General features: G+C 45.3%; 1 protein-coding gene and 1 non-coding gene across 2 annotated transcripts; one reads left to right on the top strand and one right to left on the bottom strand.

Annotated features, from left to right (window-relative positions):
• Window positions 1-4,096: 4,096 nt before the first annotated feature.
• On the bottom strand, window positions 4,097-19,628 carry LOC121635930 (glycoprotein hormone beta-5-like). Its single transcript, XM_041979368.1, has 3 exons — window positions 19,525-19,628; window positions 5,912-6,110; window positions 4,097-4,335 (listed from the first exon to the last, which is right to left on the bottom strand). Exons 1-3 carry the CDS (start codon window positions 19,626-19,628, stop codon window positions 4,144-4,146), a joined length of 495 nt encoding a protein of 164 aa, XP_041835302.1. The 3' UTR covers window positions 4,097-4,143.
• Window positions 19,629-24,662: 5,034 nt separating this feature from the next.
• On the top strand, window positions 24,663-24,772 carry trnal-caa. Its single transcript has 2 exons — window positions 24,663-24,700; window positions 24,727-24,772. It is a non-coding gene; the product is annotated as a tRNA-Leu (tRNA).
• Window positions 24,773-25,047: the final 275 nt, after the last annotated feature.

The raw sequence follows: 25,047 nt of genomic DNA, 5'->3' as shown, positions 1-25,047 counted from the left end.
ATATTTAATAGGATAGAAAGACAAAAACATCAATCCCTCTCATTTGTTCAGACTGATGTAACTAAATATTTTAATATGTAGGTGTTGACAAACATGCAGTTAATGTGGTATTTATGTATTTATTTATCCAATTTACTGGTAATTTCAGTTTGATTCACAAAGTATTCTATGAAAAAGTTACTACCACTTCCTTTCCCCTCAGTGGAGCTGCTCTCAAAGTAATTTTCCAAACACATGAAGTTTCTGGACAAAGTACCGGTATCAGACCAGTATCGGATCGGTATCAGACCGGTATCGGATCGGTATCAGATCGGTATCGGATCGGTATCAGACCGGTATCGGATCGGTATCAGATCGGTATCGCCGATACTGGCTTGTATTTTACTTGGTATCAGATCAGAAAGTAAGCGAGTGGCATCGTACATCACTACTCCAGTACTCCTTCTGGCAGCACGCGGTGTGACGGAAACCTACGAGCCTGCGTGCTCTAGTCTGGAGCTGCTCTTAAAGGGCCAGCGTCACTAAAATACCCCACACAGTTATCACAATACCAGCTTTACAAGCAGAACGAATGTGAACAGGTAAACAGTTTAAAACATAATAAGCTCCGTTTCACAATGACACATGTTTAATATTAGTTCTCTTGGCTACAGATAAATATATTTAGTTCAGTAAACGGCCTCTCATTACACAGTTCTTACCTTTCAGTTTACCAAACCAAGACTTGGTGGTTCACATGTTGCAGCTGCAGAGCCGAATGTCGCCATGGCCAGGAAAGTGTCTCAGGTAAACTGCAATCACACGTCAGCTGTTTAAAAGTGGGTTGTTAATACAAGTTACTTAGACTCTGTTTTACAGAAACAAGTCATGGAAGGTGGAGATTACTGGTTCTCCGGTCAGCACTGCCATCTCAGTGGTTTCCAACATGGGGTCCGGGACCCACAAAGAGCACAGAGTGTCCCCAAGGCTTTGGACATTCAGAGCCATTGTAATTAATGTCCACACACTGTCCCTTTTTTAAGAAAGAAAAGTCAGGCTCTATGTTGTTAATTTAACTTTGGCTTTATCAGAAGGATGCTCCGTCTTTTTCATTAATTTAACCAGATGAGTAAAAATTGTACTAGCCAGTTCATTTAGTACCGAAACCGTTTGGTGACATCGATAGAAAAAAAAGAAAAAAACTAGGGACACGCATCCTTAAATTGTGGGCACCCAACAACACCTCAACAACCCAGTTAGCTCAGTTAATTTTCTATAATTACTCTCAACGTTAAAATACAACCACATGAAATGATAATTGTGGGTTTAACTAATACGTTTCCTCAAGTTAATGATCTCTTCCACACGCTAATAATGCGTGATCACATGATAACTTTTTTCTATCAATCTCATCAGACGGACTCGGTAGTTTTGTGCTATTAAGTTATAAAGTTTTAAGAAACCTGTTCATTTCCTCTTCAAACAGAGCGCCTCTGTTTTCTTTACAGCTGCTGTGTTAGAAACACCATGGAAACAGCAAAACACCGAACATTAAATTGTGTGGTTGATGTCACCACCGTTATTTTCAAGCCACGGATTTATTCTGAGCCGGTTAGCCTGAAACTTTTATTTGGGCTGCTTGGTAACGTTACCGGCACCAACGCTACCACATCACTGACACCAGCACCGCTACTAGCGCTGATCTTTTCTTCTGTTTTCTCTTCAGACGATGTGAGGCCAGATTTACATTTAAACCAGCTGTCCATGAATGCATCGTCTTACGGCAGGAAATCGCCAACGTTTGGTTTACCAGCGGGAGCGACGCTGCGACAGCAGAGGAAGCTCAGAGCTTAGAGAGAAGGAGAGAGATGAATCTGTAGTGGAAGTCCTCTCCCTGCTTTTAGATTTATGGCTCCGATGCAAACCTTCACTACACATTATTACACACAGCTGTCCATCACTATGACTGGGTAACACACACCTCACCAGTCTGATGCTCATTTCAGAGCTTCACCCTCCCCAAGACCAGTTTGACTTTACTGGTACTCGCTGTAAAGATTCGTAGCTGTAGATGTTCTCCAAGGAAGCGATCAGCTGAAGGTTCCTGACCAAGCATCACTGTATGATCAAAATTTCAACACCCAACGTGGGGCTCAAACCCACAACCCTGAGATTTAGAGTCTCATGCTCTACCGACGGAGCGAGCTGGGCCACATTTGAGGTAAAATGTTCAGAAAAAAAACCATGAAACAAAAAGTCTGATTAGGAGATGTGTAATGGATCGCATGACGTGACTATGGCTTCTTATAGAAATGGGCCTCAGTGTACTTGGAACTTGGCAAAGAGAGGATCTTTTTTATTTTAAATGTGCACCAATACATACTGAAGTTGTCAGAAGTGGGATTTGAACCCACGCCTCCAGAAGAGACTGCAATGGAAATAAAGGCAATCCATGAACATGGGTCTTGGGAGGGTTTTGGACAAACTTCACCTTCCTCGCATGGGCTCCCCAAGGGGGTGTAAAGATACACGGGGGCATTTGTGCGAGCATCCCTCCCCCCTCTAGCCTACAGGAAAGGTAAGCATGCACGTACCTCTGTCCATCACTAATATAAAAAATCTTTCATATTTTTGCAACAAATTCCCTTACCCGTCAGCAAAGTACCATTTTGTCCATTTGCAAGGCCAGCGATGTAAAAATTTCTCCAAAAACCCTGTTTTGTATTGAAAATGTGTCATTTTGTCCATTTAAGAAGCTACAACATTTCTTTTATTTGAGTCTTAATCATCCTGCAGACTGGATTTTTCTACTGATGTTCCAAGATTCAATAAATGACAAGAAGATCTGTCAGTGATGAATGAGACTTCTTTGGAAAGGTTCTGAGCTGGTTTTTCCAGGGACAGTAACCTAAATCACACTTTATATCCAGCTTTTTTTAGCGGGGCTGGAGGCCAAGCAGACATCCAGCCTGCTTGTGCATGGCTGCGGCAGGCCCATCTGATCCCCAGTTTCATCTCCAGCAACAGCTGGATCCCTACTGGACCTGTGTGTGGCTGCAGCATGCACAGCTGCTAGAGCTCTGTTGGGTCTCCAGCACACACGGAGAGCTGCTGGGGGTCAAGCTGGAGGTCAGGTGGGACTGCAGCAGCCAAACACAAGCATGAAGAGCCACTTGAGGTCTGCTGGGTCTCCAGTACACAAAGAGAAGCTGGTGGTTGGATGGACCTGCAGTAGCCATGCACAAGCAGGCTGGATGTCTGCTTGGCCTCCAGTCTCGCATTAAAAAGCTGTTACTTTATATAAAGTGTTATTTGGTCACTCATATGTCCCCGAAATGCCCAGCCCATTACCTTTCTAAAGAAGTCTCATTCATCACTCACAGATCTTCTCGTTATTTACTGGACCTTGGAACATCAGTTGAAAAAAGTGTTTACTTTGGGTGATGCTGCTGTAGGATATTTATCACTGCTGCAATCACACTTCAATGATAAAGGGGAAAATGTGTTTTTATCCAGATCATCAGTTTTATCAATTCCTTCATCAATGTTAGCTGTTTTTTCTTCACTCATCACATCTGGTGGTTTTATGACAGATATGATCACCATGGAGACGGTTGGCGAGATGATTATATTATATTACAGATGTTCTGATGATTGAATGGTTCTCTGGATAAATGTATTAAAACCACCTGAATTGTTTATAATCAGAATCTACTTTCTGTGGTAAACAGCTGTAATTCAGGGGCTCGTCTGGGATTTGAACCGAAGACCTCTCACACCCGAAGCGAGAATCATACCCCTAGACCAACGAGACAGTCTGTCAGGGCTCCAATGATCATCAATTACATAACATCTAAATTTAAAACAAATTAATTTATTATAGAAAAGTCCCATTTTAATACTTTTCTTCAGTGATATTTGAATTAAAATGTTCAGAGCCAAAATAATAAATGTGAAAGGGACAGATAAAATTACCCCCTTGGTTCACTTTCTGAGATAATCAGAAAGATAAGAGATCTGATTTATTTCATTTATAAAAGATATGAAATTCAACTTTCTGAAGACACGTGTCTTTAAACTGATTTATTTGGCTGGTACTGAGCCGAACAACAACATGGCTCTAAATTGTGGTAAATAGTAAATAAAGCTAAATGTACCCTCTCTTCACACAGATGTTATGCATTCAGTGGTGCTTGTCAGACAGACCCCACAGTCACATCTCAGGGCCACAGGATGGGTGTAGGTGGGGTCCACATGGGGCTGGCAGTCGGGTAGTTTCACAGTGACCAGACGAGTCCTGTTGTAGGTACAAACCTGCTGGTAGGACTCGATGAACGGAGGCTCAAGGACCGGTTTCTGGGAATAAAAATAACATCTTTTGAAGAGGGAGAGTGAACAGAAGAGAAAAGTAGAGATTGAAGAGAAGAAGGAGACAAAGATGCACCAGATAGAAAACAACAACTAAACAACCAAAAGCCAAAGACAAAAACCAGACAATCAGCTGATACACCTGAAAAGAAACTTAACAGAAAACATCCTACAGCCTCTGTAAGAAAACAAAGCAGAGAATCATCAGGAGCACCTAGAGGAAGACAACCTGAGAAAAACATGACTGTAGGTTTCAGCGAGTAAAGCTGCAGGACAACACAGTGACTGTTTAAGCATGCATGTTAGTGAGAGAGAAAGATATCAGGAATGAGTTGTGTTTAATGATGAGTGCAATCATGCAACGATGCCTCCTACAAGGATCAGAAGCAGAGAAGGACTCAGGAAACCAGCAGCCACCACTGAGTATAAAACACTGACCTCACCTCAGTTAAACTAAATGTTTTACTCTTTTGTCTCCTGATTCTGGGACCTTAGCTGGAACTTTTCTGTGTAGTTTCCATGATCTCCATGTGCCTGTGTGGGTTCTCTCCACATTTTCTGGTTTCCTTTGATGCATATTGGTTTACTTGGTAATTCCAAACTGGCTATCAGATTAAACAAACTTCAAATGGAAATGAATCCACTTTATTGCACATTTAACATTTGATGGATTATTTTGTTCCTCTTGTTTTAGTGACCAGTTACATGACTAACCTTCATTTTCTTATCAAATCATTTTTTCATGGGAATTTCTGGCCCACCAGCAAAGTCACTGTTAATGTATTCCTGTATGTATTTCATCTTATTTTGTTGCTGCTTTAAGAGAGTTTATTCTGAATTCAATTCTAAGAGGAAGTAAAAATGTAAATCTTGAAGCTAAACTGTGCCTCCCTCCCTGAGTCTCTGGACCCACTTTAGTTCACTTATCAGCCAAACAGATCCACGGACGGTGTCCCAGGAACCGCACACCACCCTCACCCACCTGGACAACGGGACACAGGGAACTATGTAAGGATGTTGTTCATTGACTTTAGTTCAGCTTTCAACACTATAGTCCCCACCACACTCCACTCCAAGCTCCCTCAGTGTCCTCAGCCCTCTGCTCTTTTCCCCGTACACTCATGACTGTGTAGCCATGGACAGCTCCATCACCATAGTAAAGTTCACGGACGACGCTGTGGTGGTTGGATGCATCAACAACAATGATGAGCGGGTGTATACAGGGAGCTGGAGAAAGCAGAGGAACTACACCCCTCTGAGTATTAATGGGACTCTGGTGGAGAGGGTGTGCAGTTTCAAGTACCTGGGTGTGCACATCACCGAGGATCTTTCCTGGACTCTGCACATAGACAGCCAGGTGAAGAAGACGAGGCAGCGTCTTTTTCACCTCAGACAACTGAGGAAGTTCAGAGTCTGAAAATCATGAGGATGTTCTACACTGGAGTGGTGGAGAGTGTTCTGACTGGTAACATCACCCAGTGGTACGGGAACAGTACTGGTCGTGACTGGAGGGCCCTGCAGAGGGTGCTGAGGTCAGCAGAGCAAATGCCTCCCTTCTCCTCACCTCCCAGGTCTCACAGCGCCCCCAGCAGGCATCGGTGGTGATGTGCAGGCTGCCGCATCCGGGCTTCCTGGCCAGGAAAGTAAACTCCCGAACTGCACAACCAATGAAACGCCGCAGGTTGACTGCTGACACATGATTACGGGAATCTGGCTGCAGAGACATCCAGAGCAGGAAGCAGCTGAGCATCAGTCCAGAACTCCTGTGGGATGAAGAGGAGTGGAGATGAAGGAGAAAAGGCCGTTTCAAGAAAGCTTTTAGTTGTTTCAGCCAACTTTAGACTAGATGTAAATACATTAAATCCTTACCAGCTTGATGTCAGGAGTAAAAAAATATTATATTTTCTTAATCACGATGAAAATTTTACATATGAGTGAACGTAATGCTGGGACTGACTTCTGATCAACACAGTCAGCTGATAATGTTTCTTTTTGTTCAGTTATATTAAATTTTATAGAGATGAACAGATAAATGGATGTTCTAACAATTTCTACCCCAATTTCTAATTTACTGTCCATCAAATGAGCAACATCCTGATATTAACAACACACCAAGATTGAACTTCTGCTGCTGGACCAGGGAGCAAACATCATCATGGAAATTAACATCAGCAGCAGAAGAGTTTTGACTCCAGTCGACATCGAACCACTGACTTCATGGCTTCATTCATTATTCCATAGTTCTGTATTTTAACTGAACCATTCATGAATAAAAGGTGGGCAGCTACTCCGTTCCTCCAGAAGCACATTTGTGCACTGCAGCCCTGTGGTTGTGGTGTGGACCCCGGCCTGCTCTGACCTGGGTGGTTCCTGTGGTGGCGCCCTCTGTGGTCATGGGTGGGCTGGCTTCCGGTGTGACTGGATCCCCAAGATATCGTTTCCTCACAGCAGCATCAAACCAGATGTTTTCATTTTATTATTGTTTTTTACTTACTTTCAGTTCAGAGAGTAATTAGTGATGGGAGTTCAGGTTCGTACAGAATGGGGTGAGGGCGGGTGGGGGGAGGGTACATGCACTTTGTATGTGTGTGAGTTTGTGTGTGATTGTGTGTGAGCTTTTATGAGGTGTGCCTTCTTATTTTTTGTTATTCTTTGGAGTGTTAAGGCTTTTAAATGATGTTGTTAATATGCATAACTTGGTTTTTATTATGTCCAGCACTTTGTGTTGCTTTTTGCATGAAAAGTGCTCTATAAATAAAATTACATTCAATTCATGAACATCACTGTCCATAAATGTGGACCAAGATCCACGTCTGCATTTCCTCCCTTTCATTCATTTCTTCAACTCCTTGTCTCCACAGATAATTGACCAGTACTACATGTCAGTACGACCAGACTGTATCAAAGACGTGGTGGACGAAGACGCAGATGGACATGAACGACTGTTTCTGGTGAGAAATGGAAGACTGATTAACAGTGCCACCAACGACCTCCGGCGTCTGCATGAACAGTGAGTTTATGAATCTAAATGCATTTCTTTCTAGCGTGTGATGTAAAAAGTTGGACCAAGTTTATGAGATGAAACAAAGACATTTTAGTTTCTCTTCCATTGCAGTTACAAGTTGAAAAACATGACAAGCCAGGAAACCCGCCGGGCTGTTGTTATTGTGTTGTGTCAGTGCAGCAAGTAATTGAAGGTTGGTCAGAGAATGTAACTTTTCCATTGCTGCCCTCATGTTCCTTTCTTCACTTCCACAAAGCTCAAGAAGAGTGCCTTATTTATGCGCTCCATTAGATTTCTATCAATAACCAGGGTCCTCACTGCTACAGAGAGACTTCTACAGTCATGTATGAGTTGATGTTGACAGGCTTTAATTTCACTGGGAAAAAGACTGAGCTTCAGCACCAACCAGCAGGTTTCCGAAGGTGTTTGTGTCTCCTAATGAAACCACCTGACATGGTAGCGGTATGAACAGAGAAGAGCTTGTGCAGCGTTTGAATCAAGCAGGACAGAGCTGCTGAATTCAGTCAGTGACTCCAGCAAATCATCTGCATCCAGAAAATAAACAAGAAGTTTAGTCCAGTATCAAACCATTACACTGTTATTTTCCCCACAAATAGATATATGAGCATTTTCACTGCCTAATTCAGGTCAGACGGCGAGATAAAAATGAAAACAGCTGACTGTATTTACCAAAACAAGCTAATAATCAGTTAGAGTTATGTCAGGAAGTCAGGTGATTAAGTGAGGTAGAGGGAGGAGGGACTGCAGGGAGGGGACCAGATCAAGGACGGAGAAACATCCTCTTGTTCAGGCCATGAGGAAAGGTGGTTCCCAGCCTGCCAACCCAGTCCCTCTCAGCCCTCCTCTGTGCATCAGTCTAGTGTGGATTGCAGTCCAGGACTAAGGCCTGCACTGCATCCCAGCCATGGAACGCAAAGTGCTGGACCAGATGTTGATGGGTGTTTAATCTCCTCTGGAAGTTCTGCTGAATTAAAAGTATTTTAGATTTTTCCCACCAGCCTCACTGTGTGGAGAGAAGGTGGTGATAAACGGGAGAGCAGCTGAGACCTGGATGGGATTTACCTGGAGAAATGTTTTAAAACAGGACCTGAGGAAGGTCCAAGAGTGCCCCCTGCTGGACAAGGTGGAGAACAGCGTTTGGGCGGCATATTTAAAATCTTCCATTTGTGTGAAGATCCAGTGGAAACTTAATACTTATGATTCAACTAATCCAGCAAAGGTGTTCTTGGGATGAAAGCTGTTTTTTTATGTTCTTTTTTCCTTAAAGTAAACTTTAATGTCTAAATGGTTGTGTTGTGATAAATTTGGTCCTTTAAACTTGGTAGCAGATCTAGCAGGTAGGTGTCGCTGGTGGCAGGTAAGTGACGCTAATGCTGTAGGTGACGTAGTTCCGGGGGAGACGGCAGATTCAAACTAGGCGCGCCCAAACATTTCTACTTTCATTCGATTGTATTTTGTGCCAACTTAATCAAAATATTCTTTAAAGTAGGACTATAGTGTCTTTAAAAGGTACACTCTGGAGCACAGCGGGGAGGATTTGGCCAGCCTGACAGATTTTATAGATCGTTGTTACGACAGAATCGTCATGGGGAAACCAAACAACACGTCAACCCCCTCCACCGCATCTAAGTCCAAGAGACAGCGAAATGAGGATTCACCTGAAGCTGTTTCACCAACGGGGAACGACTCAACAGATGTTCTGATCTCCATAGATAAGAAACTCAGCAGTTTTGATGCGCGTTTGAGTCTGGTAGAAATTCTCCACAAGGAGTTCCAGGCGCTACGTGAATCATTAGAATTCAGCCAGAAGCAGGTGGAAAGTCTGGCTGCAGAAAATGCCGGTCTCAGAGAGACGGTAAAATCCCTCACCGAGGGCTTGACCCGTCTCTCAGATGAAAATAAGAAGATTAAGGAAACGGTGATCGATCTGCAGGCGCGGAGCATGAGAGAGAACCTGGTATTTGCAGGGATTCCAGAGCAGACGGAGGAGGACCCCGAGACCACGGTGAAAAACTTCATCAAAACCCACCTGAAGCTCCCGGAGGAAACGGTGAAAAACATCTCCTTTCACAGAGTCCATCGGCTCGGCGGGAGGAAACCCGGGTCCAGCAGACCAAGACCCATAGTAGCGAAGTTCGTCAGCTTCAAACAGAAGGAGCAGGTGAAGAACCAGGGCCGCGAACTGAAGGGGACCAACTTCGGAGTAAACGACCAATATCCGAGAGAGATTCTGGACCGACGGAGAGTCCTGTTTCCCATCAGAAGGAAATCTATGGCTAATGGCGCTCGCGCTGTCATCGCGGTGGATAAACTGTTTATTAATGGACAACTGTACCGCGACCCGGACATCACTCCGTGGCTCTTCTGATCCCAGGTGCTGTAAGTCAATCTCTCCAAATGATCACTCTTAACTCGCCATTATAGATCACTGACAGTAGAACACACTGCTCGTCTCACCACAGCCTCTACACCTAGATCGATGTATTTTTTTCTGTTTCACCACTCTTCTCACTTTTCACTTTTCACTATCTTTCTATTTCACGTCTTCACTGTTAATTGTAATCCAGCTCGTAATATCAGCAGCGCACGCGGCCGGTCGAACACCGTCAGGACGCACAGCCGCACCATACATGATACATATAAACACTCGCGTTTTATGTATGAGAGAACACGCATTAAGGTAGACTACATATACGGACATTTAACATACGGACAAACGCGCGCAATCAGGCTGCATGCAAACACGCGCGAACACGCAAGAGGGGCGCACAAAGACACACGCGCCAGTAACACGCATGAAGCATTAAACCGTTCACAATAACCATGTTAAAAATCGTCTGTTGGAATGTACATGGAGCTGGTTCCAGGGAGAAGAGGTTGAAGATCTTTAATAAATTACAGGAGCTGCAGGCTGACATTGTCTTACTACAAGAGACTCATTTAACAAACTCAACCATAGATCTTCTTCAAACAGCTCAGTTTCCTCATGTTTACTCAGCTTGTTACAATTCTAGGCAGAGAGGAGTAGCTACTCTTATTAATAAGAGACTAAATTTTGACATAGATAGCACAGTAGTGGATCCGGAAGGCAGATTTCTGATAACTTTATTATCTATTTGTAATATCAAATTATGTATTTCCAATGTGTACGGCCCCAATGCAGATGATCCCTCCTTTTTCCACTCCCTGTTTGCTACACTCCAGAATTATTCAGATAACAGAATAGTGCTAGCTGGTGATTTTAATGTAGTCTTGACTGAACAAGATCGCTGCAGCACATCAGGTAGTCATCGAGTCTGGCAGTCGTCAGAAACTATCAAACAGTACATGAAGGATTTTGGTCTTTGCGATGCTTGGCGCTCTCACCATCCTAAACTAAGAGAATACACCTTCTTCTCTTCAGTTCACCACTCCTTCTCTAGAATAGATTATATATTAAATAGTAACTCACTAATGGGCGACATTTCAGAGACTCAGATACATCCAATCAGCATTAGCGATCATGCACCAGTTTCATTCAGTCTGAGAATCAAAAATAATAAACCGATTGGTAAAAGCTGGAGATTTAACACCTCTTTATTGAAAGATCCTGAGTTTATTGATTATTTTAAAAAAGAATGGTCAATTTATATAGAAAAAAATGACATGCCTGAAACTTCAGCGTGCCTCCTTTGGGAAGCAGGAAAAGCAGTAATGCGAGGGAAAATAATTTCCTTCTCCTCACATAAGAAGAAGAAGGAAACAGCAAGAGTTTTAGAATTAGAACTCAGGATTAAATCATTGGAGGAGGCTTACCGCATTTCCCCCGAAGAGCACACAATGAATAATATAAGGAAAACTAAATTGCAGCTTAAAGAAATTATAGATAAAAAAACACAGTTTTTAGTGCAAAGACTTCGCTTGGAGAACTTTGAACATAGTAACAAATCTGGAAAGTTTTTAGCAAATCAACTAAAAACAAACAAGGAAAAAACAACAATCTCCTCTGTTAAAGATCAAGACGGAAACATCAGCCATGACCCAGACAAGATAAATGACACGTTTAGAAGCTTCTATAAAACATTATATGAATCACAGATTAATCCAACAGATGAACATATTGAACAATTTTTAAACAACATTAATCTACCAAAACTAAAAAATGAAAATAAAATAACTTTAGATGCACCTATTACTGTAGATGAACTCCACGAAGCTCTCCAACATATGCCCAACAATAAAGCCCCGGGTCCAGATGGTTACTCAGCAGAATTTTACAAGGAATTCTGGACAACGCTAGCTCCTACATTTTATAATATGTTGTTAGAAATACAGGAAAAACAAAAAACACCGCAAAATATGAACTTAGCTAATATAACACTATTGCTAAAACCAGGCAAAGACCCCACACTTCCATCCAGTTACCGTCCCATATCTTTAATAAATATAGACCTGAAAATAATTAGTAAAGCTCTTGCCAGAAGGATAGAAAAAATAACCCCTCTTATAATACATCCGGACCAAACAGGTTTTATAAAAGGTCGACATTCATCTACTAACACGCGTAGACTAATTAACCTCATAGATTACTCTACTTTACATAATCTAGAATCCACAATCATTTCTCTAGATGCAGAAAAAGCCTTCGACAGGGTAAACTGGAAGTTTCTATTTGCAACACTAGACAAATCTGGGTTTGGACCTGCTTTCATAGAGTGGATTAAAATATTATATAATAACCCAAATGCATGTGTGAAAACCAACGATCAAACTTCTCCAAGCTTCCGCTTACAGAGAGGCACCAGACAGGGCTGTCCACTCTCCCCCTCACTTTTTGCCATTTTCATAGAGCCATTAGCAGCTGCTACTAGACAAAATATAGAAATTAAAGGAATCCAGGGCAAAAACATAGAACATAAAATAAGTCTTTATGCAGATGATGTATTACTTTTCCTTCAGAACTCACAAACATCACTCTCTGAGACAATCACAGTTATTAATAAGTTCTCATCAATATCTGATTATTCTATTAACTGGTCTAAGACTACAGCCATGTCCATCAACTGTGACCTACAAAACATCCCTAATATCAAAATACAGACAGGAAACATTAGATATTTAGGTATAAATATTTCCCCCAGATTATCAGATTTAACAAAATTAAACTATGTTCAGCTACTAAAAACAATAGAAGATGATCTCTTACGGTGGAGGCGCTTACCCATCTCACTAATGGGGAGAGTTGCCACCATTAAGATGATGATTCTACCTAAAGTTAATTATTTATTTTCAATGATACCCACTAAACCCTCCACCAGTTGGTTTAAATCTCTGGACTCTTTCATATCCAAGTTTCTTTGGAAAAACAAGCCGTCACGTATCAGTCTTAAAACCTTACAGCAGACTAAAGATAGAGGAGGACTGGATCTACCAAACTTTAATCACTACTTTATAGCTAACAGGCTGCAGTACATCTCAATGTGGCTCAAACCCAGTTATCTGGATGAGCCGTGGCTAGATGGGGAGCAGGCTTTGTGTGAGGACTTAGTCATCTCTGACCTGCCGTTCATCAGCTCAACCATTAAACCATATAAGTGCTTTAAAAGCCTTAACATCCGTTTTTCCTTAATGGCTTGGTGGGAATTCTGTAAGATAACCAGATCTTCCCTCTTTCCATGTAGACTTACACCCATCTGGAACAACCCTGACATCCTGCAGAACAAAAAGATGATAAACTTCACTCAATGGAAGACTAAAGGAATACAACAGTTAGGACAGATAATAGAAAATGGAAACTTTGTATCTTTCAACACAATTGTCTCACAGTATGGAATCAACAGCAATAAATTCTTAGAGTACCACCAACTAAAATCAATTATATGTAAGAAGTATACCCCTGTACAGTTAGACTTGCAGCTTCCTGTCAGAATAGCAGAATTCTTGAATCTTAATACTCCAAAATTATTATCAAAAATATATAGATTACTTGCAAAGCTAGAAGACAGGATATCTCTCCCAACTTCAAAATGGGAAGATGATTTATCTAATAACTTTGATCAGAAAAGATGGTCACAAATATGTTTAAACACGTTTAAAATGACTCAGAATTCAAACATACAACTAATACAATTCAAAATTCTCCATAGAACTCATTATACAGGACACAGGATGTTCAGGATGGGCCTTTCACCATCAGATATCTGCCCACACTGCTCTGAGAACACTTCTGATAGCTACATCCATGCGCTGTGGTCCTGCACACCTGTCCAAAGGTTCTGGATTAAGGTGTGTGAAGATCTCTCAAAATGGTTTAAAACCAGTTTTTCTGCAAACCCCACACTTTGCCTACTGGGCGACCTGGGTGACACTAACATAGGAATACACTCCATAAACTTGGTCCTCGCAGTCTTATGCATCGCAAAGAAAACTATCCTTGTGAACTGGAAAGATAAGAATAATTTGTCTATCCAGCAGTTTAGAAATCTCCTGTTAGATCACATCAGCATTGAGACAATGTCTGCCTCCTCCAGGAACCAATCAGATGACTTTCATTCCCTCTGGTCCCCTGTGACTGGCTACATCACCTAATGTAGGTGGAGGATTGCGGCTTCGCTGGGATGGGGGTGGATATGGGTGGGGGGTCCCTGGTGGCTTCGGGTCTCCGGTTGTCTCCTGGGTGGGGATCTCGGCTGCTCCGCTGCTGGGTCGGCTGGGGGTTCCGGTCTGGGTGGGCGGCATTGGGTGGGCCCCGGGGTGGGACTGCCTCGTGGCGGTGGGGGGTGGCTGCCGGGGTGCCTGGGTCGGTGTCCGTCGGCCCCTGGCCGGGTGGCCGGTCGGGCCCGGGGTGGGCCGGGTGGGGGCCCCGGGCTCTGGGGTGTCGGGTCTCTCCCCTCTCCTGGGGGTGGGGGGTCTGCCGCTGCTGGGGGGGGGCTGGGCCCGTCCGGATGTGCCGTGCCGGGGGTTGGTCCGTGCCCTGGTGCTTGGTCGCAGCCCCGGAACCTGGGTGGGGGTGTGTTTGTATATAGGTGGGTGTGTGTGTGTGTGTCTGTAGGTATGCGGGTGTGTGGGTGGGTGTAGAGGGATGTGTGTGCTGTATGTGTGTGTGGGTGTGTATGAAGGTCTAGGTGTGTGCGTGTATGTGTGTGTGAGTGGTGTGCGGGTGTGTGTGTGGAGGTCTATGTGGGATGTGTGTGTGGGTGTGTGTGAAGGTGTGTATATATGAGTGTGTGCACGTGGAGGTCGAGGTGTGTGTGGAGGAGTGAAGGAGTGGGTGGAGGCGTGAGTATGTATGGAGGTGCTTGTGTGTATATGCAGGTATGTATGTGAGTGCGTGTGTAGTGGTGTATGTGTATGGAGGGGTATGAGAGTGTGTGTGTATGTGGGCACCGGTGTGTGTGTTTATAGGTATGTGCGTGAAGTGTGTGTGTGGAGGTATGTGCACGTATTGAGGTGTTGGTGTATAGAGGTGTGTGAGAGGGTGTGTGAGTGGCTGGGGGAAAAGAAAAAAAAAAAAAAAAAAAAAAAAAAAAAAAGTGTGTGGGTTTGCAGGGGGTTAGGACGTGTCCTCTGGGGGGCGCCCTGGCCGGGTGTTGGGGGCGTGGGCCTGGGGTTCCCTTCCTTTGCCTCGCCCCCCACTCAGAAAGAGGAAAGTGGCCCCTTGGGCTGGTGGCTGGCCCCTGGGGGGGTTCGTGGCGTGCCTGGGTTGGGGTGCCTGCTCCGGGCCTGTGACGCCCTTCGGGGCCGGCGGGGGACGGGGGCGCCCTAGGCCACTGGCGGGTCGTCTTCCAGGGGGGAGGCTTACTCCCCTCTGGACCTACATCTCCTGACCCCTCCCCTCCCCCACTCTTCACTACATACACAGGTAGGGCTGTGGGAGGTGTGCTTGTTGCGCTGGGCGGGGCAGGGGGGTCATCAAAGTGGCCCTGTTGCTTCGCCGAGCGGCAGCATGCCTCCCAGCTTTTAATTCCACTTAGTCACCGAGCACAAATAACATTTGCAACATACAAACACGTTTTGGGGGGTGGAACATGCGAGGTCAGGTGGGTGGGACTGCTCAGGTGGCCCCACCCCCTCCTCAATGCAGTTACTGCCCCCCAATTTTAACCCTCTTTTTTTTAATTGCAAACAGCACATAATATATTCCATCACTAGTGGGGGAGGGAGGGGGGATGGGGTCTTCAAGCGCCCCTGTCTCCATGGATGGCCAGGGGGCGGGGCGGGCCGGGTGGCCTGTCGCGTTGGCCCGGGGCGTAGGTGGGCTGTCCCGGGGGGTTTTGGCTGCTGGCCCTGGGGGGAAGGTGCTGTTTTGGGGGTGGGGAGTGGGGGGCAGGGGCGGGGTGGGGGGTTGGGGGCCTGGCTCGTGTCTCCTCGCCTCCTGGCTGGGGCTGTCCCCCCGTGGCGTGGGGTGGCGGGAGGATGGTGGTGGGGGGATGGTGTTTGTGTGTGTGTGTGTTGGGGGGGGGGGGGGGGGGGGGGGGGGGGTGGGTGGGAGAGTGGGGTGGGTGTGGGTGGGTGGTGGAGGGATGGTGTGTGGGAGGGTGGGGTGTGTGGAGGTGGATGCGTGGTGTGTGGGAGGGGGGGTGGTGTGGGTGTGGGAGGATGAATGGTGGAGGGATGATGTATGTGTGGGAGGATGAGGTATGTGTGGGAGAATGTATGGTGCAGGGATGGGGGAGTGTGTGGGAGGATGGATGGTGGAAGGATGGTGTGTGTGCGGGAGGATGGATGGTGTATGGGAGGGAGGATGGTGTGTGTGTGGGGGAGTGGTGTATGTTTGGGAGAGTGGGTGATGGAGGGGTGGTGTGTGTGTGTGTGGGAGGATGGTGTACGTGAAGGTGGATGTTTGGTGTAGGAGAATGATGTATGTGTGGGAGGATGGGTAGTGGAAGGAAGGTGTGTGTGTGTGTATGGGAGGTGTGAAGGTGGATGAATGGTGTGTGAGAGGGAGGATGGTGTATGTGTGGGAGGATGAGTGGTGGAGGGATGATGTGTGTGTGGGAGGATGGGATAGGTGTGGGAGAGTGTATGGTGGAAGGATGGTGAGTGTGTGGGAGGAAGGATGGTGTGTGTGTGGAAGGATGGATGGTGAAAGGATGGTGCATGTGTGTGGGAGGACAGAGTATGTGAGGGTTGAATGGTGTATGCGTGGGAGGATAAATGGAGGAGTGGAAGGAGAGTGTGTGTGTTTGTGTGTGTGTGTGTTGGTCTGGGGGGGGGGCAGGACTGGTTCTCGGGGTGTGCGGCTGGGCGCTGGGGTGTGGGGCTGGCCTCTGGTGGTGGCCGTCTGGGCGGGCCGGGTCCCCCCGGGTGGCGTGCTGGCCCTCGGCCTGTGGGGGGGGGGGGGGGGGTGTCCCTGCGCTCCTGGGCCCGGGCCCTCTGCCCCGTCTGTCCCGGGCGGCCGGTGCCCGGGGGGGTCGGGGACTGCTGGCCTCGGCCCGCCGGGGCCGGTGCCCTGTGTCCGCGGGGCGGCTCCTGCTGGGGTCTCCTGCTGCTGCCTTCCTGGGAGGGCGAGTGGTCGTCTCTGTGGACCGGTCGGGATCTGTTGCCTGCGGGGGGGCTGGTGGCCTGGGTCTCGGGACCGCTGGCCTGACTCTGGCCTCTGTTCAAGTGAGGTGGCATCTGCATGATCACTCTGCATGGTCACTCCTTCCTGAATGTCTCCACACAGTCTTTGCGTCGCCGTGTGGCCGAGTTCGCCAACACATCCACACAGGTTTCTCTGCGCGTGTTCTTGAATACAGCAGTTTCACTTATATCTATTATCATATTTTGTTTCTTTTTTTAATTATTTATGTTCTTATTATTATTATTACTACTATTATCAACTAGTTGTGTAATGACCTACTTAGCTATATATGTTGTAAGTAGTATGGATTACATGGTCTTCTGTATGATGTTTCAAGTCCCCACCCGCACTCCCCACACCCTTTCTGTCCCTCTCTCTCCCCTCCCTCTTCTCTCTACTTTCTTCTCTCTCTCTCTCTCTCTCTCTGTCCCCTCCGGTCGAGTCCAGCATTAAGAGTCTGATTTAATAAAGTTTTTCATCAAGAGGGACTTTATACATGTAGTATAAATCCCTGCTTGATAGAGTAAAATTGCCCAGCACCAGACAGCAGCCAGACAATCATTCTGTTTGCAACGATGCTGGACAAGACAGGTTTAAAAAAAAAAAAAAAAAACTTGGTTGTGTCCAGAAAATTAATAGAATTGTTGTCTGTTGAGTGTGTGGATGAATGTGTTAATGTCCTCCTCAGAGTGGGTCCAGATCCCCAGATATCATCCAGACATCTGAAGTAGTTCAGGTGGTTTTACAAAATAAAATAAAATAAAATAAAATAAAATAAAATAAAATAAAATATAAAATTAAAGTAAAATTAGGGCTGTCAAATGATTAAAATATTTAATCAGATTAATAACAGCTTCCAAATTGCTCATGATTAATCACCATTCAGGAGTTTTTATATGCCTGAAATCTTCCTGTTTTTACTGTTTTACATCAACAAAAAGAGCCAATGCTACAGATATTTACTGTTGACTGACCTTCCCTTGGATAACTGTCAGATGTACAATGGTCAGTAAATGCAGCATGTAAAGTACTTTTATCTGTTGTTCTTAATCATTTTTACCATGATCTATATCATCATTTAGAATTCATGTATCATCGTCTCACCAACCGTCTCCATGGTGATAATATCTGTCATAAAACCAGCAGATGTGACGACTGAAGTTAAACAGCCAACATTGGTGAAGAAACTCTGATAAAACTGATGATCTGAATAAAAACATGTTTTTCTTTTATCATTGAAGTGTGTTTGTGCAGCAGTGATAAAAGTCCTACAGCAGCATCACCCAAAGAAAATACTTTTTATACAAGTTGTTCTCCACTTGTTTACATTAGATGATCGCTTTAGTTGTAATGATCAGTTCAATATTTCATAAAAAATATGAACATTTATAAGTGTTCCTGCCTGGCCCCCATCAGAACTTTTCTAGACCCGCCCCTGCATATGTGAAGTATAAACCCTGTCAACCACCAGCAGCTACTGTGTTAGAGAAGGTCCTGCTAAACACAAAACTTTGAAGTAAACATTGACGGTGTGAACCATGAACCGCTAGTTTTTCTACTTTTCAAATGAACAGTAAACGGGGTGAAAGTAAGCCGGTACGGTCCGGTGGTGGTAGCAGTACCAGGAAGATGGAGAGTGGCTGCTGCTATACAGGCCAGAACCAGTCACGACTGCACTCTGGGTCAGACAATAGATCCATGAGCAACATGCAGTCTTGAGAAACTTCTTTGTGTTTAAAAATTCCTTCATTTGGAATTGTTTCTGGACTGTCAGTGCTGTTTTAGTCCATGCTGGACGGAGCTTTGACCGGGCATCTCCCTCTCTTCCTCAAGGGTCTTGCCCTGCTCCCCCCCACCTCCTCGGAGAGAGCCTGGTGGCCTCCTCTACGCCCAGCCTTCGAAACGTGAACCACACGTTGTCTTTATGTTCGTTGCTGAGCTTTTGATTTAATGAGCTGAGATGTTTTCCACAACTGGTCACCAGACATGAAGAGACGCCGCCTGGACGAACAGGACGAATAATAATTACACCAACAAAATTCCACACATTGTTGTGGTTGGCTAAAACACTTTAACAACATTTAAATATCTACCAGTTATCATCTACAGACATTTTAAATAAAAAAGTTTTTGTTCGTGGCTTCATGAGCTGTTCTTAGAGACGTGTACTCTGCATGTTTATTAATGTTCCAATTAAAATAAATAATTTAGCATATCGTGGAGTGTTTTTAATTTTTCCCTGCTCCATGGGTCTACATGGAGCCTGCAGTAAAATATTGGAATAAAATACTGGAATATTTTAGCCCATATCCATTCCAAACAAGTCTCATTCATCACTCATAGGTCTTCCTGTCATTTACTGGACCTTGTAACATCAGTTGACAAATCCAGCCTGCAGGATGACATTCTGAGTCTGAGACGCACCGTCTCTTCTGTATTTTGTCAAAGTTCTGTTTGGCAGACCAGACGCACAAAAGTTGACTTTGGAAAAATTAAAAAGGGAGAAAATTTGCACTAAATGTTTCTTACTGGAGTACCAAGGGCAAAAAGCAGACTTAGTGCAGTTCTCCCCTCTCTTTAAAGTTTTCAGTGTTTCTTCCCGGAGTACCAGGAGCACGAAGGCCAGGGCCAGGTGGAGTTGCAGAGACAGTGAAGGGTGTCTCCAGCAGACATGGAGAGAAGCTGGTGGTTGGATGGGCCTACAGCAGCCATGCCGGTTTTAGAGTCACTGCATTGGCTCCCCGTGTGTTTCAGGATCGATTTTAAGGTTCTCTTACTGGTTTTTAAATGTCTTAATGGTCTTGGGCCTTCTTATCTTTCAGATTTGCTTTTACCTTATGAACCCTCGCGGCCCCTGAGGTCTTCCGGTACTGGCCTCCTGACTGTACCTAAAGTCAGGACACATACTCACAGAGAAGCAGCTTTCCAGTGGTATGGTCCTCGTCTGTGGAACAGCCTGCCGGAGGAGGTCAGGGCTGCAGAGAACGTTAATGTTTTTAAGAGCAGGCTCAAGACCCACCTTTTTAATTTAGCTTTTACTTAATATTTATTCATGTTATTTTTATTTATTTTATTCCCCTAGCCTATTTATTTCTCTATGTTAACCCATTTTTATTTATTCTATGCTTTTATTCTATTTATATAATATATATTATTATTATTATTATTATTATATATTATATATTTTGCATCTGATGGCGGCCCGTGTGCACGCAGCGGCTCAGGGCTCTCGGCTTTTGTTTGTTTTGTTCGTGTTTTTGTTGTTGCTCCAGTCGCTGGAGGCATTAATTCAGTATGGCAGGGCTGAATTAATTAACTTCGGAAGAAACTGCCAACTTTACGCACACCCTGAGCCGGATTTTATACCACCAGAGGTCCTTCGAACCACCACGGCTTTCACCATCCCTCCACTGTGGCCTAGGAGACGGAGGAGACAACGTAAACAAAAGCGGGGTAAGAGGAGTGGGGCGCGTGCTAGGCTAAAAGCCGACCCACACCGACCAGCTCTTCCCAGTCTCTTCCTGACAAATGCTCGATCACTAGCCAACAAAATCGACGAGATTCGGCTGAGGATCGTCTCACGGAGGATGGACAGCTGTGTGGCCATCATTACGGAAACCTGGCTGGACTGCAATACACCCAACACCGCGGTGGAGCTAGCGGGTCTGCAGCCTCGGCTAAAAGCAGAGGTGGAGGGCTCGCGCTCTACATCCATAACTCCTGGTGTACAGCCACACACACCATCGGAACGCACTGCACACCCGACCTGGAATATCTGGCTGTGAAATGCAGGCCATTCAAGACGGTGAGAGAGTTGTGCTCCATTTTGATCATAGCTGTTTACGTTCCACCGCGAGCTAACGCTAAGCTAGCGCTAGAGGAGCTCTACTGTTTGATCACCAGGCAGATGAACTCCAACCCCGAGGCAGCTGTGATTGTGGCTGGAGACTTCAATCACGTGGAATTCAAAGCAGTGCTTCCAGAATTCAAGAAGTTCATACACTTTCCCACCAGAGACAATAACATACTGGATCAGGTTTATTGCAACATCCCAGGAGGCGGCAGCAGCTCCTCACCTGGGCATGTCAGACCACATCTCTGTGAGGCTGATTCCAACATATAAACCTCTGATGTACAGGACAAAACCAACCACCAGAACAGTTCAAGTATGGACTGAGGAGGCTTCTTCAGCCCTACAGGACTGTTTGAACTCACTGACTGGGAAGTGTTTAAAGATGACTCAGACCTGGAGGCCTACACATCATCTGTCCTGGATTACGTGCAGTTCTGCACTGATGCTGTTCTACCCACAAAGTCCATCAAGGTGTTTCCAAACCAGAAACCATGGTGTGACAGCACAGTGGAGTCTCTGCTCAAAGCTCGGGATGCAGCCTACAGGTCAGGTGACAGGCTGGCCTACAGCAGGACCCGGTCAGAACTGAAGAAGGGCATCCAGCAGGCCAAACACAGGTACAGACAGCGCATTGAGGAGCATTTCACTGACAACAACCCACGTGAAATGTGGAGAGGCATCAAAACCTTAACAGACTACAGGAATAGTAACCAGCAGATCAGCCATGACCCCACCCTACCTGACACCTTAAACAGTTTCTTTGCACGCTTCGACACACCTGGCAGCAGAGAGACTGTTTATCTTCCACAGCGTGAGGAGCAGCCTCTCGTCCTGCAGCAACACCAGGTTAGCTCCACCCTGAGGAGGATCAGCACCAGCAAAGCAGCAGGACCAGACAAGGTATCAGGTCGGGTTCTGAAGCTGTGTGCACAGCAGCTGGCTGGAGTTTTTCTGGACATTTTCAACCTGTCCTTGCAGTTTGCTTCAGTTCCTGTGTGCCTCAAGTCCTCTATCATTGTGCCTGTGCCGAAAAAATCTACTGTCACCTGCCTTAATGACTACCGCCCGGTCGCTCTCACCCCAGTAATCATGAAGTGCTTTGAGAGGATCGTCTTAAGTCACATCAAGGACGTCATTCCTGCTACTCTGGACAGATATCAGTTCGCCTACAGGGAGAACCGATCGACAGAGGATGCAGTCTCACTGGCTCTGCACACGGCTCTGACCCACCTGGAGCATCCTAACACCTACGTCAGGATGTTATTTGTGGACTTCAGTTCAGCTTTCAACACGGTGATCCCGGACAAGCTAACACCGAAACTCCACAACCTCGGACTGTCTAACCCCCTATGCTTCTGGATCAGGGACTTCCTCACAAATAGGCCTCAGGTGGTGAGGATTGGGGACCGCACATCATCCACACGGTTCCTGAGCAGAGGCACACCACAGGGATGTGTGCTTAGCCCGGCCCTCTTCACCCTATTCACACATGACTGTTTTGCTATTCATCCCACAAACATGGTTCTGAAGTTTGCAGATGACACCACCGTGGTGGGTCTCATATCGGACAACAATGAGACCCTCTACAGAGCGGAGATCCAGCACCTGACAGGATGGTGTTCAGACAACAACCTTGTTCTGACACACACATCGCACCTGGTGAAGAGGGCCAAACAAAGGCTCTTCTTCCTCAGGAAGCTCAAAAGGACTGGACTCTCCTCTCAGCTTCTGACAAACTTCTACAGAGCCACCATAGAGAGCATTCTCTGTCTGAGTGCAACAGTGTGGTACGGGAGCTGCACTGCACACGACAGGAAGGTCTTGGCCCGGGTGGTGAAAACAGCACAGGGGATTGTAGGGAGTCCTCTCCCGCTCCTGGACTCAATATACGACAGCCGGGTCCAGAGAAGGGCCAGTCGTATAGCTGCAGACCCACCCACCCAGGACACGAACTGTTTGTACCTCTTCCCTCTGGAAAGAGATACAGAAACATCAAAGCCCACACCAACAGACTGAAACACAGCTTCTTCCCCAGAGCTGTGAAATCCATCACCCCATATATATATATAAATATATATATATATATATATATATATATATATATTTATCTAAAGGTATATTTCCTTTCCATAATTTTATCTTCGTGTGTTACAGTGTTCCTTTTAAGCCGAGAACTTCTGAAACAAAATTTCGTTGTGCCTTGCACAATGACAATAAAGACTCTTGATTCTTGATATTATTTTTAGGTTATTTCTCCAGTGTTTCCTCGGAGGGGGCTCTCTCTCTATCGGCTGTGGCTGCTGGGGCTCTGTCCTGCAGGTTCTTTCAGTGTGGTTGGGCGGTTCCTCTGCCTCTCACTTGGCCGTGTGTCCTGGGTCGGTGTCCTGGGTCGGTGTCCTGGCGGTCGTGGCCTGTGAGCGGCTCCTGGTGCAGACGGCTCCCTGTGATAGTGTTTCCTTACCTGGCTCATCTGTGCTCAACCTCACATTACAGTAGTCTTTTAATATGTGCAAGTATGTGTGTGTGTATGCTTGCTTGTACATACTGGTATGTGAGAGGACGTGGGGAGGGAGGGGGTTGTGTGTGTGTGTGTGTGTGTGTGGTTGGAGGGGGGCATTGTTTTAACCATGGAAAGCACTTTGTGCTGCATTTTTGAATGAAAAGTGCTCTATAAATAAAGACTGATTGATTGATTGATGCACAAGCAGGCTGGATGTCTGCTTGGTCTCCAGCCTCTCATAAAAAAGCTGTAACTTATATAAAGTGTGATTTTGGTCTCTTATATGTCCCTGTAAAGCACAGTCCATAGCCCTTTTAAAGAAGTCTCTTTCATCACTCACAGATCTTCCTGCCACTTACTGGATCTTGGAAAATCCAGTCTGCAGGATGATTAAGACTCACATATAAAAGCTGTAACTTCCCAAACACACAAAATGGCACGTTTTGGACAAAATGCCACGTTTTGGACACAAAATTAACATTGCTGGCATTGCAAATGGACAAAATGCCCTTTTGCTGACAGGTAAGGGCTGGAAGCCCCTCCTGAATGGGGTGAATGCTACACTTTGTAGACGGGGAGGGCTCATGGACAAAGGGAGAGGATTTGGACAGATTCTCCATCCACCTGGTGTATTTGTGCAGTCCTGCAATTTTAGTAAAAATATAAAAGATTTGTTGTCTCAGTGGTGGTCAGAGGTACACACACTCTTACTTTCCCTGTAGTCTAGAGGGGAGAGGGATGCTCGCACAAATGCCCCCAGTGTATCTTTACACCCCCTTGGGGAGCCCATGCAGGGAAGGTGAAGTTTGTCCAAAAGCCCTCCCTAGAATCCATGTTCAGGGGTTGCCAATGGACGTCCTTTTGTTTCTGTTGCAGTTTTTTGTGGAGGTGTGGGTTCAAATTCCACTTCTGACAACTTCAGTATGTATTGGTGCACATTTAAGATCAAAAAGCTTCTCTCTTCACAGAGTTCCAAGTACACTGAGACCCAAAATGTCATGGAAACAATGAAGCAACAAAAGCTTTTCTAATAGTTGTTTAATGCATCTCAAGACGTTCTGTGACAACTGTACTTTTATAGCTGTCATGTTTTACACTTTACTCCTTGTCAGGTTTAGATTAGATTAGATTAGACTTTATTAATCTCACAGTGGAGAACTTCACTTGTTACAGCAGCTCTTGTTATAGAATAAAGTGCAGAAAGCAGACAGAATAAGGTGAACATGCATCACAACAAGAAGGTGCAATATAAATTATTTACAACAAAAGTCTAAGAAAAGCTAAAAGTATGTAGCATTATAAATATAAAAGAAATATATATATAAATATAATTAACAGTGAAGTCAGGAACTTCATAGTAAACTTACCACATGACAAATTAGACTCAATGTGTGTCAGGATGGCCGAGTGGTCTAAGGCGCCAGACTCAAGGGCTGTTACCTTCCTGAAACAGGGATTTCTGGTCTCCAAAAGGAGACGTGGGTTCAAATCCCACTCCTGACAGACTCCCAAGGACATTCACAGTCTTTTAAGATCAAAAACTCCGCAAAGTATGTTCTGTTTAAAAAATTCATGGTGTCTTTATTAACTTGTAAAGAAGAAAACAAAAAAATAATTTTAAAAGCCTCTCATCCACTGGTTATTGTTTTTAAAAATGGTGGTTACCACAGAAATTCAGCAAGAAGATCCAGATATCCCACAACACGTGATCCCAAACTGACCAATCACTGCATAGCAAGGGTGCACATCAGGCCTGGAAGAGGTGTGTGTGGAGCCTC

The sequence above is a fragment of the Melanotaenia boesemani genome, chromosome 24 (genome assembly GCF_017639745.1).
Source record: "Melanotaenia boesemani isolate fMelBoe1 chromosome 24, fMelBoe1.pri, whole genome shotgun sequence".
Lineage (NCBI taxonomy): Eukaryota > Metazoa > Chordata > Actinopteri > Atheriniformes > Melanotaeniidae > Melanotaenia > Melanotaenia boesemani.
This window is presented reverse-complemented; position numbering and strand designations above follow the sequence as displayed.